This window comes from Hippoglossus hippoglossus, chromosome 10 (assembly GCF_009819705.1).
Source record: "Hippoglossus hippoglossus isolate fHipHip1 chromosome 10, fHipHip1.pri, whole genome shotgun sequence".
NCBI classification, from domain to species: Eukaryota; Metazoa; Chordata; class Actinopteri; order Pleuronectiformes; family Pleuronectidae; genus Hippoglossus; species Hippoglossus hippoglossus.
This window is the reverse complement of record NC_047160.1, coordinates 16843982-16864535: the sequence shown is the minus strand read 5'-3', so window position 1 is coordinate 16864535 and position 20554 is coordinate 16843982. Positions and strand designations below refer to the sequence as shown.

General features: G+C 44.1%; 1 protein-coding gene across 4 annotated transcripts in view; it reads right to left on the bottom strand.

The window, feature by feature from the left end:
• The window catches only part of LOC117769153 (A disintegrin and metalloproteinase with thrombospondin motifs 2-like), a 112978-nt gene extending 98423 nt beyond the window's left edge, over window positions 1-14555 (bottom strand). For all 4 annotated transcript variants that reach the window (XM_034597846.1, XM_034597847.1, XM_034597849.1 and 1 more), the window contains exons 1-2: window positions 14298-14555; window positions 12132-12556 (exon numbers count right to left, since the gene is read on the bottom strand). In XM_034597846.1, the coding sequence (XP_034453737.1) occupies window positions 12132-12556; window positions 14298-14385 (513 nt within the window). In that variant the 5' untranslated portion in view covers window positions 14386-14555. The remainder of the gene's footprint in view (window positions 1-12131; window positions 12557-14297) is intronic.
• Window positions 14556-20554: the final 5999 nt, after the last annotated feature.

The following is a 20554-nucleotide window of genomic DNA, read 5'->3' as shown; positions in this document are numbered from 1 at the left end:
TGCCACCGTACATACACCCTGCTGCTGCTGCTGCTGCTGCTGCTGGGAGAGGAGAGGAGAGGAGAAAAAAGATCATCCCCCTGTTCTCTTCCTCCGTTAGCCTCTCCTCTCTGCTCTACCTCATTTCAACTGCATCTCTTTCCTCATCTCGTCCACCTCACCTCCAGCCTTCTCCCTCCATTCTCAACCCTCAGCCTGTCTCCCTGATTTGGCAACAATGGGGACTTGTGTGGCTGATCCCTGCTATGGGACAGTTGGGTGATGGTGGACGTGTGTGTGTGTGTGTGTGTGTGTGTGTGTGTGTGTGTGTGTGTGTGTGTGTGTGTGTGTGTGTGTGTGTGTGTGTGTGTGTGTGTGTGCGCGCGTGTGCGCAGGAGCGGGTGGGAGTAGGTAGGAGAGGCAGAAAGAGGATTAGAAATGAAATGCGGTGATAGAGCACAACCTGACAATAAGTCTCATCTCCCCAGTGCGTCTGTGTCTGAATGTCAGTGTGTGTGAAACAGAGAGGCAGGGATTAGCTGGTGAGGGAAAAAAATCCCTTTGTGTTCCAAGTGATGCTGTCAATCATCGCACTCTAAGAGAAGCTGTGTGTGTGTGTGTGTGTGTGTGTGTGAGGATGGAAGCTACGTATGAGGAAGCACAATTTTGTCGATGGCCTTAAAGATAACCAATAATAGACACTTATGTTTCCCTTTCACTCCTCATTCCTTTTTTAACCACACAGTCACAGATAGCTCATTGTAGGAGATCCAACACAGCACTTGTTCAAATGCACACACATACACTGTTAAGTAGGAAAGAGCTTACAATAAACATGCTTCTTTATTGATCCCTGCTGGGCTCTTCTTTCCTCTTTCTAGCAAGGTCAGAGGTCAGGGCCGACTACAAGCAGCAGCTTGGGGCTGGAAAGGACCTTTGCTCAAGGACACTTCAGCAGAGCAGAAGCAATATGAGGGCTTGCATCTGACTCTCGCAAAAAACGCTGGCTCAGTAAACCTTACCAACAAGACAGAACTTTTCCTCAATAACAAATTTCATCGTATTGTTGCACTTATAACAGAATCCTAACGGATAAAGATATTTTCAGGGGCTTTTAAAGCTTGTTCGGTCCATTTGATCGGGACCAAAATAACAGGTCCAGACTAACAGACAAAAATTAGGTCCGGACCAAAGAACTGCTTTAAAAGTAAAACAAACAACAGTAACAAAACATAAAATGCCTCCATACTGCTCCTGTGGTGTCATCCAAGTGTCCACAAGCCCCGATTTTCACATTCGACTCGAAACAAGGTCATTAACATCGTGTTTTCAGCCTAAATGTTCTCTGATATCCTCCCAGTTACTGCTGCAGTAACTGAAGCCATCGGGAGTTCTTGCGATAGCTTGGTTTATTGACACTTGGATCACACCACAGGAGCAGTATGGAGGGATTTTATGTTTTTATTCTGTTGTTTTTTACGTTTGAAGAAGTGGTCACCATTTACTTCAATTGTATTGGATTTGGCTGCAACACTATTTACCCATGAAACTCCAACGGTGTTTTTCGGACTCAAACACTCCATCGACATAGTGGTGAGTAGATGAATGAGTGAATACTAATTTTTTGGTGAACTATCCCTTTAAGCATTATTATATCATAATGAATGCAGAATCAACTTTCCCCACTAATTAGAATGACCTCCTGGAATTAGCAGCGACTCCTGCAACGAATAATATTACTATGCACGACCCCGCCCACCCATTAACACATCATTCATGCTTTTTTTATTAATGGTAGATATGATGCTGCTAGAAATAATCACAGATTAGGGATTTTAACTGGTGAACGTAACTGACACACGACACAAACATTTTACACCGTGGGATTTAAATGGATTTAAACTAACAGGATTGGATATTTCAGTTCATTTACTGTGTGTGTCATTTTCTTATTTAAATAGATTTTCTGTTTTCAGCTCACATAATTCCTGGTCATTTTTTACGGTTTGCTAGTGAATTTATCATAAAGGTTTCATCTTAAAGCTCAACCGAAATCGTGGCTTAATTTAGATCCTACTAATAACTGTAGAGTCCAACCGCTCATCTGATTGACTTCGAACTTTGTCGACCCAAACCCCCGTTTATGACCTCTGCCAAGGAGGTTATGATCTCACCTCTGTTTGTTTGTTTGTTTGTTTGTTTGTTTGTTTGTTTCTTAGCTGGATTATGCAAACACTACTGGGCACTGGACAGATTACAATGACATTTTGTGGAGGGTTGCAGTATAGGTCAGGATCCAGATCTAGGATTTTCTTTTTCACTTTCTTCAATATTGGGCTACATATAAAGGGCTTTTTTCAAAAATGTTGTTGATTTATCAAAGAATAATACTTGGATGTTGATTCCAAAAATATGAAACTGATATCTATGAGTGTGTGCAATTTGGTGCAGCTTGATTGAATTAAATGGGACTGTTGGGCCTTGGCTGTGCTGCGCGCTCCGCTGAGTGCCATTCTAGATTCAAACTGCACTTGCTGTGATCACATTATCACTTTGCACTCACAGAAACATTTTTTAACTGGCAAAAACATAGTTACAGGTCATAACAAATAGTGACGTGCATGGAATTTGTTGCTGTGCTGAATTTTTCCAACCTACTAATGGCAACTTCCCTTCTCTGCTGTTGCTTGGTCCTGTCCCTGGTTCAGAGGATACATCCATCTCACCTTGGAAGCCAGACTCTACAGTAACTGAATCTCACAGAGCTATACATGGGAAAGGTCATCTCAAAGTCTCCATTAGATCTTGGCAAACAGATTATATAATTGTAAGGCAGTATCCAAAGCCTTCCTTGTACACACTGGCAGACGATCAGTCACAGTGATCAAAGTGCAAGATGTGTTTCTTTGTATCTGCTGCTTCACTCCAGCCCCCACAGAGTCAGTTATTAGAATACAATATATTATTATATAATATAGTACATGCGCTGGTACACTAACAATTCCCATGGTCCTTGTGCACTGGCAAAAATCCCCAAACACAATACACAAGGAGAGAAAAGGTGATTATTTCTCTATTGCATAAACACTAAAAAGGCAGCCTTAGTAGGATGAGGAGGGTGTGAGTTTCTGTTATGAGGTGCGATTCTTGCTGCTTAGCTGCAGCAAGGAAAATGATTTCCCACCCTTGATACTGTATGTGCAGACAGACAGGCAGCCTCTGCTCCAATGAGGAACATGCAAACAGAAAACACAAACCAGACAGCTAAACAAATCAACCCAGAGGAAGAACAAATACAAGTAATTAGATCAAGCTAGGGTAAAATGTACACATATTCTTAGACAGTAAAGGGGGGGGGGGGGTTCAATTATGCACTTGTGCAACAATTGACAGAGTGTTCTCTAAATCCAGGGAAGTCACTTCAGTTTAGACGAAGAGACAATAAAAAGAAAATTCTTCATGCGCGGAGCAGGTGGTGACAGTTAAGATGTTGCTGTTGTTCTCAGGTTTGGGCACATTGAGATTCCACCTCACTCTGCCTCCCTCCCCCTACGTGTTACTCTTGTTTTCCTCCATCTAACCTCCCTCCCTACGCTTCCTCCTTTCGGTCTCTTCCTCTCTCTCATGTTGTGTTTTTGTCTGTCAGGGTTATTTGGGGGAAAACGTTCAGACGGGTGGAAACTTTGAGAGTATGCAGAGCCACCTGCGTGCGGTGGCTGGGAGGGTCAAACAGCACGTCTGCGGGGGGACGTGGGCCCGGGTCAGCGGTGGGCAGGCCGGCTGAAGGGCTTGATAAGGTGCTGGAACATGAGGAGTAGGATGTCCCGCCCTGTTTCCAAGATCAACCAAAGAGGCTGCTGGGGCCTGTTAGCTAGAGAACTGCTGATGTGGCTCGCATCGATCAGTTCCCTGCACGACCCTGCGGCCTGCAGGGCCGACTGACTGACTGATTGACTCACTGACAGGCGCAGTGCTGGCGACTGGGAGTGAAAGAAAAATTGTCCAACAAGGCCTCGTCTATTTTCTACTTTATTACTTATTTTATTCCCATTGATTCTGCAGAATAATGTTTCCATTTTGGGTGTTACTGCCCTGGCTGATCTGGACTACACAGATTTTATTATATTCATGTCCCTGCAACATCACAGCTGCTTGTGATGCCTTCTTCTGCAAAATGTGCCAGACCTAGTGGGTTAGATTGCTTTATTCTGACCTTGAAATGTGCTTTGCCCATTCATATTTTGGGGGGGGGGGGGGGGGGGGGGGGGGGGGGCACTGGCCACAGCTGAAATCTGGGGAAGTGCCCCTGTCCCTGGAAATGTGCACGGCTGTTGGCCATTTTCATCATGTGAGCTTGTGACTGGCTGCTTGTGACACACCTTGTAAAGATAACCACTGCATTTAAATACGCAGACTATTCACTGGTCATCGCTCGTATAAATATAGTAAAGTCTCGATGACATCAGAGGAGGCTCGACACCCACGTTTCACTGTGACAGTCCAGGTACAAATCTCCGCTGTGATTCAGCCGATTACAGTATCAGATCAAAATAACCTGTAATCACAACATAAAGAGGTGTTTCCCTGTAATCATCGGGGTTCCACTGCTGTCTCCCCCCCCCCAATGTGAATCCTGTTATTTCAGCCACTCAAACAAAGCGTGTGCTCTGAGCCAGCACTCTGTGAGTGACAGAGAGCGAGAGGAAAGAGAGGCAAGGGAGCTGGTTAAGTGCACTGAGTGAGTGGCAGTAATCACAGCTCTGGTAAAAGCACTCTTTTGCTCGGTGCAGCGTTCCTCAGAATGGGAAAGCTCTGTCTGACTCCCTCTCTTCCTCTATTTCTCTCTCTCTGTCTGATAATAGCTCTCGATTGAGTAATTGTGTGTTTGAGTGGAGCTACACTGCGGGGTGGAACCTGCAATCAGATACCGAGAACACGTCTCTCTCTCTCTCTCGCTCTCTCGCTGTCGGTCTCTCCATTCATACCATGCCTCAGCAGTCTGGCCTCTCGACACCCGGCCCTCTCTGCAGCCCTGCAGTTCCTCCTCCACCCTCACCCCTCCACTGGTTTTTTTTTCTCTCTCTCTCTCTACACACACACAGCCTTCTCTATACAGCCAGTGAGGGCTGGGGTCAATAACAGCTGTGCGCCGTGCTGTAATTGATGTCATCATTTCAATTTGAGCTGATTACTGTTGAGAGCTGCTTATCGTGTGACCCGCGGTGGAATAACACGCTGTAGGGCCCGGAGAGCTGCCACGCCTGACCAAGCTTAACTGCCGGGCTGGCTGGATGGATGGATGGCTTGGTTCAGCCCAGGGCGGCCATCTCTATTGACTCCTAATGTGGCGGTAATGACTGAGCGTATTCCAGGGGCATGGCTGGCGCAAGTGTCCGTGTCGCTGGTATTTAGTGTAGTTGTGGGGCTATTATTGTGATTGGCCTGCCCCTCTGTCAACACACTCGCACATGATTAAGCTTTCCGCTGGCACAGTGTGTGTGTGTGTGTGTGTGTGTGTGTGTGTGTGTGTGTGTGTGTGTGTGTGTGTGTGTGTGTGTGTGTCTGTGTTTAATGGCTTTGTGATGTTTAGCAACTTTACAATCTTTCTAATTTTTGTCATATTACAATAACAACGCCATCATGCTACCTCCGAACACCCACCCACAGGAAAGAAAGAAATAAAACTGCCTGTCAGTGCCTTGGCATTTCTCCTTGCTGCTGATGTCGGATTCTTTTCAATGAAAGCAACAAAACAACAGCAGCACGTTGGAGCGTTTCCCGCTGTGCACTAACAACACACATGCACAGACTGAGGCACACAGCCATACATATATATGGCATATCAGAATATACAAAGGGCAACACCAGCATAGGAATCGAGTCTAATTACCTGCCAACAAAAGACGATCTTCAAATTTTACAGATAACAAGTACAAGACGTCTCCTGGTTCGAACATCTCGCTTCTTGGCTCGAAAACTTTTTTCCGCACAGACAGCGGGCAACACCGTTAACCCTCAACACCACTTGTCTGATCAAATGCTCTGGAGAAGAGCTGCTGCTAAAAACAGACAAAGGCTGATCACTAAAGGAGCACCGTCTCTTGCTGTCTCTTTCTTTTCTTTTCTTTTTCGCCAGAGCTGAGAATCTGTGGGTGTTGGGGAGCAAAACGCTGTCTGCCACATTCTTTTTCTTTCTCTTTCTCTGTCATTTTCCTGACTCTTTCAATACCATCATTAGGAGAGCTCTCCTGCCTGCTGCTACTGCTGCTGGCCAAGGAACAGGGAGATACGGAGCGAGAGGAAAGAGCGAGAGAAGCGAGGGGTGGAGACGGTGAGAGAAATGTGTGCGAGGCTTTTTGTCATGGAGCGAGGTAAAGATAGTTCAGGGGAGCTCTGTCTTCAGGGACGCTGTCTGTCCATGCAGCCAGGTCTGTGTGTGTGTGTGATCGTGTGTGTCGGACCACATGTTTCCCACACAGTGTGCTGTGGCAACACGTGCCTTCTCATCCAGGTGTGCGTCCACCTGGATTTTAAGCGCCAACCCCGAGATGACAGATAGCACACTTCCTCCGTTGCACACATAAAGATCACTGGGTTTCACTTCTGGCCTGCGTGCACACCCATTGGCTCCATAGACCTGCGTGACCCTCTCTTCCCACGGTAACCCGAAGGCGCCCTGCCATTTGTCAGAACCCACTTATTATCTCAGGCGCTGTGGCCCATCTGGAAGACTGGAGGCCTCAGACTAAAGAGACAGATTTCAGAATGTGCAGCTCTTCAGCAGGAGGAGTACAACGTGCATCTTTCTCATCCTGCAACACTACAACTATTTACGATTGTCAAACAATATTATTTGTTACATTTTTATGCATCTTTTTCTTCACAAACCTTTTTATTGAATTTAAAAGTTTCCACTATCCATTTGTTTTAATTTTACTTTTAGCATTTTTCTGAAGATCATCTATTCAAGATCCAGCTTTTACTTTGCCGGTGCTCTTTTTAAACTTCTGCTGGGTCACATTGGTGCGTGCTGAGCATTCATCTCTGTTCCACTCACTTTTGGCTTCTTCCAAGATAAGACTACTGGCTGGCTGAGGGAGGAGCCTAACAGGGGCCGACATGCAGTGTTAATGTAGTTATCATGACAACTGTGATGAAAAAAAAGAAATATTTGAAAATGAGAACTATGACAAAATGTGCTACATTTTTTTGTCATCAAATACAAAAAAGTAAAAGACAGACAACTGGACTTATTTAGATATAAACCATGAATCTTTTGAAGCACACAGGTTTGCTCTGCTGTTCACAATATGATTTGGTCACTTGACCTATTGCACTGTCGTTATTAAGAAACGCCTTGCAAAGTTACACAGTATGTGTCCGATAGTGATTTTTCTGTTCTAGGAATAAGGAGATTTATAGATTAATCCATCAACAATCTAGGCAGCAACAGACCAAACTGCAAGAACATGCAGGCAACACAGGGACAGTTTTTAAAAGGTAAACTGATGTCACTTTGCTAATCTTAAACGTTGTGGATTAACATTAATTTGAGTTTGATATCTTTCATTTTTATCAAGTGGTGTTAGTAAATTCCAGGAATTCCAGTGAGCTCCAGAACAACGAACATGTTATCTGATGATATCGTGTCACCTCTCAAACTAAAGCCAGGCATAAATAAACTTTAATTTTAATAAACAACTGGGTGAATGCGGCCTCTGAATAACTCTCTGCTCTGCAGTGGACAGAGCACGAGCAGCTGCAGTAATATTTGGAGTAAGGTTCGACAATATGGCCAAAGAATATATGAAAAAGAATTTAATTTCAGTCCATATCAATAATTATCATAATGATCATATCACATTATCGATTTTTGCTCAGTGAAGGTTGTGGATTTAAATAAAAAAAGCTGAAAATCGTTTTAAAAGTCTGAGGTCAGTGAATCATGTGTTTTAACTCCTCAATGTGCCCATTTAAATTTAATTAAATATGAATATTGAACCTTTGTTGCATTGCATTTGATGAAAATCATATTGTTATCATCGATGTTGTTTTAATGCCCCGCCCTTCGGTACTAGATTTTATCTGACGGACCAGTTTTGGTTCAAACAGACAATCAGAATTAGAAAAAACTCTATCTGGACTCACTGAGGTGCAGTCGGTTTGTACTACTGCAGAGCAGAGTGACACCTGTAACCATGGTAACTACAGTATACACAAAGAAGACGACAGCTGTGGCCTCAAAATGAATTGAAGAGATAATAACTACATCACTGATGAAAACTAGAAAAAAACTAGAATAAAACTAAAACTCAAAGAGATGTGGCAGTGATTTATGTGATGAAAACTGATAAACTTCCAGAGTGAGAATGAATGCATCTCTGGCTGAGATTTTGACAGCACTGCTCTCTGACTGTGGAAGTGTGACAGTCCCCACTTCCCTTCCTCGGTATCTCACAATGACGGAAAATTAAAAAAACAGCAGTAATTTTAAATTTCTGAAGCGTCTGAAAAGTGCAGGAGCTCGGCTGACAGACAACATTCCACATGAGATCCCCAAAAGACACACTCACATGAATACAACTGACCTCACACCCACATGTGCACAGAAACAGGCCAATACAACCACCGGCCTCCACATCTCTGAGCAAACACTGTGGGTGAGGCTGAGGGAGAGACCACCGGCGAGGTCAGAGAGACCTGCATTTCTCAGATTTGTATACATTTGAATACACAACAAGGATAATTAAACACCCAAACCCGGCGCACATGCACAAATAAATATTCACACACATCAAGATACTGTGCACACCATTGCGTGATGTGGAAACCTCCTGCTTAGGAGTTTTTATCTTGTTTGAATCATGCAGTGCCCCATTCTGCCCTCTGAACACACAAACACGCACAAACAGAGTCTTAGCAGCAGTTTAATTTCATTTCCCCTGCACCCATCTAGGACCTCTTAGCACATATACACACACACACACACACACAAAGACACAACACACTCGCAGGTTCTCATACCATACAGTGCACATCTTCCTCTCAGCCATACAGGGACCTAACCAGCAGCTTCTGGTCACAGAAATCCAATTCCCTCTAAAGGTAATTTGTCCATTCAAAGATTTTCCTTTCGCCTCCTCTCTTATTTATTTTGGTTATTTGCTTCTTCAAATCTTTACCCGTTGCCCTCTTAACTCCCCCTCCTCTGCCTGTAAATGAATATAGTTTTTTTTTTTGTATTTTGGTTTGAACCCTGTCTGCCCCTTTCTTGGCTCTTTCCCTTCTTCCTGTCATCACATACTCTGGATCAGAGCCAGCAAGATGTTCTTGGCTGTAAACGGGAACACGGGGGCATCAGAGGCTCTAACCAGGTGTCTGGGTCACTGAGGAAGTGGGCACAGTGGGGTGGAGGTGGGCTACAGGGTTTAAAAAGGCAGACACGGGCAGAGCTAAGAGGAGGCCGACAGAATTTGGCTGCATTTCTCGGCGTGCCCGAGGAGGTTGTGAGAATTGATCAGCAATGACGAGAGCTGTTCAAGGGCGGGGAGAAGGAGATTTAATACGTGAATATCACTAATGAGGTTATTGAAATGTTTTGTCTTATTTTGTTTCAACTGCTGATATACTAATATTCTTATTTTATTATTTTGAATAAGCAGGTTAATTAAACTATCATTAGATGTTATTAGTTTTCACGTCTGTCATAAAACAACACTCACATGAACATTTGTATCAATCATTAATCCAAGAAGCTTATGTTTTCACATTCACTTTTCTATTATAAGTGTTAATCTGAAGGAGTGTAACAATTCTGAATCAGAAACCATGATACAAATATCCTCATATGACGATAAACGATGATGGAGCGATGATGCCCCTGCTGTCACCACTGCACGAGCACACTGTTAAACTCTCATTACTTTGTAACTAAACTCGTTTTTCATGACACAATTAACACTATAACATGTAAATCATGGTGGGGCAAAGTCAGGGGAAGCTTTTACGTGGAAAACACATTTTATTATCTTCCAACTGCATGTGTCAAGTGACCAATTTGGTCCAATCACGATCAAGAGATCACGTCTGTGGTAAAAGTTAGTTTAATAAGCTCACGATGGATAATAACCTTGAGACTGCACGTCTTTGTGTTAATGATACAAGCGACACACACTTGAACTAACACTGCTCCACAGCACTACTGGTAGTCAGACCTGCACTGGGAACCTTTAAGAAAGGACTGTGGATTTCGTGCTTGAACTGGTGTCACATCGGGAGGGGATTTCTAGGATTATAGACAATTATATAATGGACAAAAAATGTTGAACTGTAAATATGGGTACATGAGAGTTAATTGTTATAAGACAGACTTGCAGACATGTGAATATGTCAATGTGAGGCTTGGCCTGCCTGACAGTCTGGTCAGCCACTCCACAAACCAGTGACCAGTGCTGACCGGTGAGCTGTTATCTGTGACTATCCAACAGTAACTTCTCCTTGCTTAGGCCCTGCAATGACCCGCTGGAGTGAGCTGCAGCAGCAGCAGCAGCAGCAGCAGAGTTGCCTCTGACTGATGTCAGACTAAGTGGGCATGTCAGGCCTGTGCTGTCCTGGCTCCCTGCCTGCTCTCTCAGCTGCTCACTCAGTCCCCAGTGTCCTCGACCCTAAACAGATCCAGTTGCTGCTACTCAGCTCCAATGGCGGGTTGATGTGGCTGACTAATGAACACTTTTCCTAATCAGGGGTCCTCCTCCCCCCTAATCTCATCATTCCCCGTACACATCCTTTGCACATTTTTACTCCTATTTGCTTGACTGTTCTCCTCTGCCCTGAGGCTCTTCTCTCACACATGCCCCCTCCACCTATTCCTAGGGTAGTTGTCTGCATCCTCTCATCCTGTGCACTGTCTTCCCACTCTACATCTCACTTCTCTCCGCTGCCAATAGTCATTCGCCAACTGTTTTGGGCAGTTGTGGCTCAGGAGATAGTGCGGGTCGTCCACTCATTGAAAGGTCGTGGTTTGATCCCCAACCACTCCAGGCATGTTGAAGTGCCCTCGGGCAATTTATGGGCAAGATACTGAACCCCAAATTGCCCCCATTTCTTTTAATTTTCCTCAGTTCATCATCAGCTCTATTAAAAAGCATTTACAACTCAACCAACGATGTTGTTTTATGATGGCGGTTTTCAATTCAATTGCTCCTCTTTATAAAAAATAGACCAATTCACTTTTTGCAGTTCTGATCCAATTCCGAATCTGCTGATAGCAAAACTGATACAGAGACCAGAGCCATGTTTTATTAATATAAAAACGATTATTATTATTATTATTATTATTATCATTGTTATAATCATTATAAGGTTACGTGATTGTTTAGTCAACCACACAAACCCTCTGATAAACCTAAATATACATAAAATTGCAATATATTAAAATATAACATTAATAAATTTGTTTAATTATTAGTATTAGTAGTTTAAGTTAATTACATACAAACAGGTGTAGGAGTGTAAATTGTGATGGCAAATCATAAGTGTTTTTAAAAACCTGAACAAATAAAAAAAGGACAAAGCTTTAACTTGAACTATTAGCAAGTAGTTTAACATTACATTAGTTAAAACTCAAAAATATGGGTAGGATGTATTTGCAGAAATGTTTAATTAGAAATCAATTGATTTATTTATTAATTAATTAATGCAATAAACTTCAATCTGAATTATTACATGTCTATGGTACCTGGATCTGTGTTATTCTGAAAGCATTGTGCAGAGATGAAGTCATATATACTGAAACTATCCGTGAAACGTCAGTGTGCTGCTTTTATAATCACTCCTCCCTTTTTCCATGAGTAACGTGAAAGGGGCCGAGGACAAAGGGATTAAAACATGACTCAGATATTTGTCACGGCAGCCCCGCTGTTAGAACCAGTTGAGAGGACGACAGGGAGAAGAGCAGATGACCTTTGAGCTCTGGGGTCAAACAGAAAGTCTCTCGCTTTAGTTGCACGTGTTTCTAACCCAGCGTTCCCCTACAAACTCAGACACTCGCCACCGATTCTCCTCTCCCTTCCGTCCACAAACACCTGTACAGCAAACACAGTGAACACGAGCCGGAGAGATAGGAGCACAGGTAACACAGCTTGTTCACTCACCAGGCCGTCACAGTTGCTGATAGCCACGGTGGCTCCTGGTGTGTCTGGGATGTCACCCACGTACAGGCATTCGTCTTGCAGTGGCTCAGAGTGCCGAGTGCTGTCGCTGTCATCGTGCCACTCAATCTTGGCTCCGGGGGCCACCAGCCTGGCATTGTGGCGCAGACGCAGGTGGAACTCCCGGCCGAAGACGGTGACGTTGTAGTAAAGTCTTTCCTGACGGCCCACGGGCTCTTGGTCCTCCTCGACTCCTCTTGGTCCTTCCCACTCATCATTGCCTACTCCTACCTCCCTCCTCCGGCGCCTACGGGACTGCCCTCCTGCCATATGGTCAGCCGAGACTGCGTGCGACAGGAAGCGGCCCTCTGCGTCCACACTGATTGGCCTCACCAGTCCATACTCCCCCAGTACATGCTGCAGGGAGTCTGCAGGAAGAGGACAGTTTGGAGGACAGGGAGAGGGTAATGGGTGAGAGAGGAGTGGAGAGGATGAGATAGCAGGTGAGAGAATGGAAAGATTGTTGAGTAAGAGGTGAAAATGTGGGAAAGGGTAGGAGGCAAGAACAATAGAGGTTGAAGATCAGAAAAATAATCCAAAGGATGGAGAGGAGACGTCATACAAGAAGCATGGGAAAGAAAGGGGAGGAAATGTGGAATCATGGGTAGAGAGGGTGAGAGGAGGATGGAAAAAAGAAGTGTGAGGGAAAAAAGGGGAATAGAAAAATGTCAAATATGCAATGGAATTATCTATTCCTTACTCCTTACTCTAAGTTGCCTCACAGGAAATACAATTACAAGTCAAAAGAAATAAAAACACAATTATTTCACACTATAATTTCACACACACACACACACACACACACACACACACAGCCCCACCCATGAACCCAGAAGCGACCCTGGTGCTCGGCAGAGTGCGTTTGCAAACGGCAGCCTCAGCAGAGCGCTGCGCTCCCAACACCTCCTGTGCCCTTCCACCGTCAACCGGAAAGCCAGCACAGGATCAAGGTGCTAATTGTGGTTTTCTCACGCTGTTTTCTCACCGGCAGGCTGCTCCATCCAGGAGAAAAGATTTCTATAACCTCCACACCGACCGATCACAGACAAAAACTGATAGGACGACTGAAACGGACATTCCCTTCTTCCTGCCTTTATTCATATGATTCACATTGGCACATACTTTGCAATCATTTGCCCCATCATCATTCCAGCAGTAGGATATTATTGTTGCGTCTTAATGACAAGATAATAACCACATTGTGTGTAAAAGATAAATGTTTGGAATTGATGTTAAAAGACGGTTCATGCATCCGACGTCTTCTCGGTTTTAAGGAACATGTCTCTTTTTCACATGTGACGGTGGAAACACAACACACGTGAGTTATGGAGGCGACCAGGCAGATGCTACACACACACACACACACACAGAGACACACGCACGCACAAACACACGCACACACAGCCAAGTCCACTTAGAGCATCGGAGTCACAAACAGTTGTGTTATCACCTTGCATTTACTCTGCAGGTGCATTCGGTATTATTATTATTATTATATTATTTTATTAGGTTATTAATCTGTCATATCTGATCTCGAAAGTTTGCTGACAGATAAAAACGCACGCTGCTGATGCATCTCGCGCTCCCATGTTGGAGGGATGATCTGATAACGCGCGCGATCGATAAGGCGACATCCGACTCCAGCGTCCCGTGACAGATCGATCAGATGCGACAGCGGCCGCATCGGACCCGTTCTGCCACTTCCCCTGCAAACGGCCGACAGTGCACCGGTGCATCTGATGCCCTCTCACACCCCGGCCGACATGATCCCCTGGACGGGGCAGAAAGCAACATCACAGCGCGGCTCGGGGACCTCGGGGGGGGGGGAGTCCCTGCGAGCGGCGCAGCGGGACGCACAGAAGTTACAAGCGCGTCCTGCGATGTTGTTTCCAAGAACTGCAGGAAAAAGAAAAGAAACACACGCAGGAGCCGGACAGTGTGTGTGTGTGTGTGTGTGTGTGTGTGTGTGTGTGCGTGTGCAGCTCTGTGCGCGCTTCAGCTCCACTTCCCACTGAGTGAGAGCGCGCAGCAAGAGCCCTGCCGGTGGAGGAGAGACACACGGAGAACAACAACATAAACACTGGCCACGTTTGCCCGGGCTGTACCTACCAACGCTACTGGCGATGTAAAGGCCGCTGGTGTGCAGCAGAAAGGCCGGCAGAAGGATCAGGACAGTAAATCCAGGCGAGAGACCCATGGCAGCTCCGAACTGCGCAGGTGAGAGAGTGGGACTCCGGGCTCCAGTGTGGTGAAGTTCCCCCGCCTGGCGCGACCAGCCACGCCACGACAGCAACAGCACAGCAGCCCGCAACTAGACTGCCAAGTGCACCGGGAGAGACGGAGCTCTCCTCCCCTCTCTCTCTCTCTCTCTCTCTTTCTCTCTCTTTCTCTCTCTCGCTCTATCTCTCCCACTCACACTCTCTCCTCCTCTATGTCTCTCTCTTTCTCTCAACTCCTTTCTCTCTCTCTCTCTCTCTCTCTCTCTCTCTCTCTCTCTCTCTCTCTCTCTCTCTCTCTCTCACACTCACACACACACACACACACACACACACATTTGCGCGTGCTCCCCCCACTCTTAGTGATCTGACAACTCCCCGACTCTGCTCTGCGTGCATACACACACACGCACACACACACACACACACAGAACGGACTGACTGACTGTTGACAGGCCTCATACTGACATCTCACCTCCACTTGCATGCAGTGAAATTAACATCTCCTGTGAGTGTGTGTTTGAGTGAGTGTTTCTGTGAGTGTGTGTGCGTGAGTGTGTGTGTGTGTGTGTGTGAGAGAGAGAGAGAGAGAGAGTGGTGTGTGTGCGCGAGTGAGTGTGTGAGTGTGTGTGAGTGGAATGAGTGAGTGAGTGTGTGTGTGTGTGTGTGAGGATGAGTTAGTCAGTGAGGTGTGTGCGAGTGAGTGTGAGTAAGTGAGTGGTGTGTGTGTGTGTGTGTGTTTGTGAGTGAGTGAGTTGTGTGTGTGCGTTTGTGTGTGTGTGTGTGAGTGTTTGGTGTGTGTGTGTGGTGTGTGTATGTAGGTGTGTGCTTGTGTGTGTATGTGTGTGTGTGATTGGTGTGTGTGTGTGGTGTGTGTATGTGTGTGTGTGTGTCCCTCATATGCTGCAGCCCTTTGCATAAACTCTGAACATCCCGTCAAGCGTCCCAGTGAAGGCTGAGCAGCAGCGCCCCGTGTGGTTCACTGCTGGAAACGCACCCACTCTTGCAGGGCCCTTGGGTCCAATTTAAAGCCAGAGGAAAAAAACACCAAGGAGTCTTAAAAGCTCCATAACCTGCACCGTCCTCATTCAGAGCATCATTTACCATCTTGACCACTAATCTGATTTTCTTATAAACACAGTGCAACAACTGATGTTCACTAAACTACATGCATTTTCTCATCATTCTTTACTTTTTATAAGACCATAACAATAACAACAGGGACAGAGATATAAACATATAAAGACACCTGACAAATAACCACCTTCCACCATCTTTGAAGTGATAAAACCAGCGATGAAGGGTGAATCTGTCGAGTCCCAATTAGCAGGACGTCAACTTCAAAACAGATTTGACTTTATTTATAGTCTTTGGTTTCTGCCCATTTTCACTTTTCAAAGCCACACCAGGCAATGAAAGAGCTCCGCAGACGTGCAAATGGTGTCTATTTAAAGGCTGGTTACAAATAATACTGCAAAAAACACACACACGGCATATTGGTGTAAAAATAACAACAATAATAACATATACAATTAGAATATGTGGCATCAGTGTTTTGAGGAAAGCTGTAAAGCCCCTATCACACTAACAGTTTAAAGTTTAATAATTCTGACAATATGTATAATAATTAAAGGTAAATTAACATATATTTGAAGAGTGTAATTTGTGGTTGGATAATAAGAATTATCCATTGATAATAACTTACAGTTCTACATCACATTAATCATGAGCAGTTTGGCCATCTGCTGCATTGTGTCACATTGACAAATTGTTCATGTTCGTTGTTTCTATTAGAAAACATTCAAAGGAATTCATTTCTTTAAATGTAGATTTGAAGTTGCAATAATTAGCAGGGTTATGCAGTAAATTTAAGACTTTAAAAGACCTATGACAAATGTATCAAATATGAGGGAATATCAAAGAAAAATAATTACTTACACTTTTTTCATAATTGAAGAAAAGGTTTGAAGAAGCCAAATAGAGAATAACCCGCGAAACGCCCCATTACGTTTCATCAGGTATCATCATGTTTGTTGTTTGTACACAAGTATCAGTTCCACGTTGGTCTTGTTTGCAGTCCACTAAGATATTAACTGTACAGGCCCCAAAACTATTTATCTTAAATTAAAATCATGTCAAGTGCAGTGAAAGAAGCAATAAATGTACATCAAAATAAGACCAACCTCAATGTATTTAAGATGTAATATTTTTAACATATCTGAGACTTTAAGGCCTAAAATTCAGATGATTGAATTTTAGACTTTTAGAGACCGAGTGGTAACCCTGAATTCATGTCAACACCTAACACAGATGGGAGAAAGTCTGTTTTAAAAGGGCTATTTGACTATCTCTCATTATTTTATAAGGCCTATTAATGAATATTTTTTTCCAATTGCATCAATTTATTTACAACGTTATCAAGTTTCTTGTTAAACCAAGACTAAAAAAAAAATAATAATTTGTGATGAAATAAAAAGAGAGAAAAGCAGAAAATCCTCAGATTTCTCAGCTTGTCACATTGAGCCCCACCTCTCTACTCAGCTATAATGCTACTGAACAAACTGGGGTTTATTGTGTCAGTATACTGTGGCACGAATTTAAAATGAATACTTGAAAATATCTTTTCAGAACCAGTGATTGATTCAACAAACAACGCCGTTCATATGGTTTCACCTCAGATTCAGATTTTCCTTCAGTCAGTGATGAGCATGCCCTTAAATTTGAAGAATAGTCTCCTGAACTCCAGGGATTCCTCAATTGTCACATCACCACTGAACTTTTACAAGAGGCTCTCGAGAGCAGATTGAACATGTCCACCTCTGTTTCAGGTGAAAAATCATCTTATATAGACTTGTAGTGGCAGGAATGTCAAAGGAGTAAAGCTGTTCTGCAGCGGATTGCCTTTTTCCTTCAATTCGTTCCTTCGCCAAAGAGGCTGTGTTTTTCATTTGCATTCGTTTGTTTTCAGGATTACGCAAAAAACTACTCGAGTGAGGTCCATGAAATACTGTGGAGGGGTGAGGTCTAACACAGAAAAAGGTCCTGTTAAATTTTGGGGTGGATCAGGCCTGTTTAGGTGGCTCATATTTATGAGTGTGTGCAATTTTGTGCAAACACAAATAAAAATTCAGATCAGATGGATTTTAATGTGGTTTTATACGGCCACAGTTGGGCCCTGGCGGAGGCACGTGCTCTACCGAAGGCCAATTTTAGTTTAATTTACGTCTGTTCAATCTTGCAGCCATAATTTATTCTCGAACGTAAACTTAGTCAACCAAATCGAATCCATTTTAATCTGATGACTATTTAGCATCACCGAAATAAATTTCAATTATGAATTTGATTTCAAAATATCAAACGGCATGTTATTATTGCCAATGTCTGCAAAATGCTCAGTTGTCAGATTTCATTTGTTCTTCAAAAATATGCGCACGGCAGCTAAAGACGGACGGAGGTGTAACAAATCCACCTTTTTTTAAATGATTTTTAGAAAGTGATTTTTAAACAAAGACGATCCAGATGTTAGATCTAGATGGAGAGACAAGTGTGTGTGTGTGTGTGTGTGTGTGTGTGTGTGTGTGTGTGTGTGTGTGTGTGTGTGTGTGTGTGTGTGTGTGTGTGTGTGTTACAATGAGAGGTCATCTTGCATTGAGATCACACCTGGGCACTGAGTTTTAAGATCTTCACAAGGCTGTTTGGAAACACACACACACACACTCTCTCTCTTTCTCTCTCTCTCACACACACACACACACACACAGACTCACAATCACCTCTCAAAGGAAGACACACCCTGTTTGCCTTTCTTCATACGACATGCAGAAATGCCGCCGTGTTCCCAAGTCCACGTACCCAGCATGCCTTTCTGTTACCAGAGGACATCCTCATCACATATCACTATCACCACCCACGTCGCCCCTCTCCCCTTATCCCCAGACTCCATCCCCACCACCCGCCACCTCCTTCCTCCTACTGCTCCTGGTCGCTTTGCTGTTTCCATGGCGATTCCAAGCCCTGCACCTTGAAAAGTGTACTTCGAAGGAGCAGGGGAGAGACAGACAATAATATCCCTCTTCCCAGACAAATAAACACACACGCAAACTCTTGTGTTTGTGGAGGTTATGATAGCTATAGGTTTGGTGGGGCAGCGGCTGTGTGCGTGTAAGGAAGTGAGTGCGCGCGGGCACTTGTTTATGTGTTTGTCTGGGAGGCGGGTGTTCAGACGTCCGTTGCCTCTGCATTTGCAAAGGGATCGTGAGCGGAGAAATAGAGCTACATGGTCCGAGGAGACAGGTGCAGAACATCTGTTGTTGTTTCAACATGTTGTGCTGTTTCACTGTTCATGTGGATTAAGTTGTCAAACTCTTAAAAAATGTGCGTGTACAATAGAATGTATCAACACAACCACTAAACAAAAATAAAGTCTGCACACGCTGTATCATCAACTCGACATAAATTCACCAGTTTCTGACAACAAAGGAATGTCATCTCGTTTCTAAGTGATGTCATTAAAGAAATATGTTCTGACATGAAACGACGAGCTCTTGTCTGCTCAAATATGTGTTTTATAGTTATGACTGAGTGCTGTAAGTAGTGTTGGAGGAGCGTGCCTCAGCTTCAGGCACCTTTTCTCACTCGCAACTAGGCAATGCAGCGCATGTTAAGAGCTATACGGAGCGAGCATATGCCACATTGTGTCCTGCAGGGCCGTCATGGGGCGTCTCTCCAATGACTCCTGCTGTCCCAGCAAGGTCAGGCAGCAGGCCACCATGTGTCCGCATGTATTAGCATGCCTTATGAGTGCAAGGACAGGTGTTCCCGGTGTCCCAGAGAGGTTACATGATGAGGCATCAAAGCCCCATGACAGCACATCAGGCCTAGGCCATGAACCCCGATACAGGTGGCTGCTGAAAGTCAATTCACATAAGTCCACATGGAGAGCATCAGACAGGGAGTTCTCGGTGTGTGTGTGTGTGTGTGTGTGTGTGTGTTGTGTGTGCATCTTAGTGAGGGTGTGTGCAAAAATACAGATGCACACACGACAATGTATATGTAAGCAGAGTAGACACCAAGCAGTGATGTTAAAGTTTCTTTAGAGTGTCTGTTGATGACAAACCCACAAAACCTAAATGACAACCACAGATGGAAAGACAGACATAAGGCAAACGAGGAATGTAAATAAGGATGAGAGTTAAACTTTGTAATGAAGTGAGGTGGACTGGTGGCTCTGCAACAAAATCTACATGCATACTGGTTTAAATGTGAGGTGATTTATAGTTTTCTTAGTCCAACACAAGCCTGTCCCTCTTCCAGTTGCAAAAATCAGACGCAAATAGCATTGCATCAAAAGCCAAAAGATGACTCCAGCACATATTTTTCCAAAGGTCTTTTTATTGATTGTCAATAATGAATAAAACCGTAACTCTGCAGGGAAATGTTTTCTTGTCTTTCTGAAAAACTCTGTCTCACAGTATCTCTGACCCTGCTTGAGTCCAAGTGATGGCTGGTCAAAATTTGAAGAAATTCCCCACAGGCAGACTTGGGGTTTAATGTCCAAGAGAGGCCAGACACATGGTCTGTGAGGCCAACATGACGATGACCTTTGACCTTTAACAACCAAAATTGAATCAGTTCATCCTCGAGTCCAAGTGAAAGTTTGTACCAAGATCAAAGATATTTCCTTTGAGATACTGTGTTCACAAGATTGGGACGCACGGACAGACGAACGCATTGTGCCCCCTGGCTGTCGTCTGCACGTAGTTATAAAACACACAAAAGACCGCAACTGACCACAAAATCTTCTCTAAATTGTGGATGAATAAGATTATTATTATCAAATATAAACAGAAAATATCTATATTGGACCTTAATCGTAATAGAAAAAATGTTGAGAAATAAAAAATGAAAATGAATAAAGGCCAGAAAAGCTACCAAGAGATTATTGTAGGTTTCTCAAAACTGGCACCGCACTTTGAAAATCACCCTCTGTTCCTCAGATTCACACAGGACATAATGTCTCGAATCCAGTATGAGTGGAAAGGAGGGGCAGAATCCTACCGTTCTAATAAGATAGCATGTTGAGCCTGTGAAGAAAAAAACCCCCAACACAGTTCAGTTTTGCTATCAGCAAATCCAGGCCTGGAGCGGTGC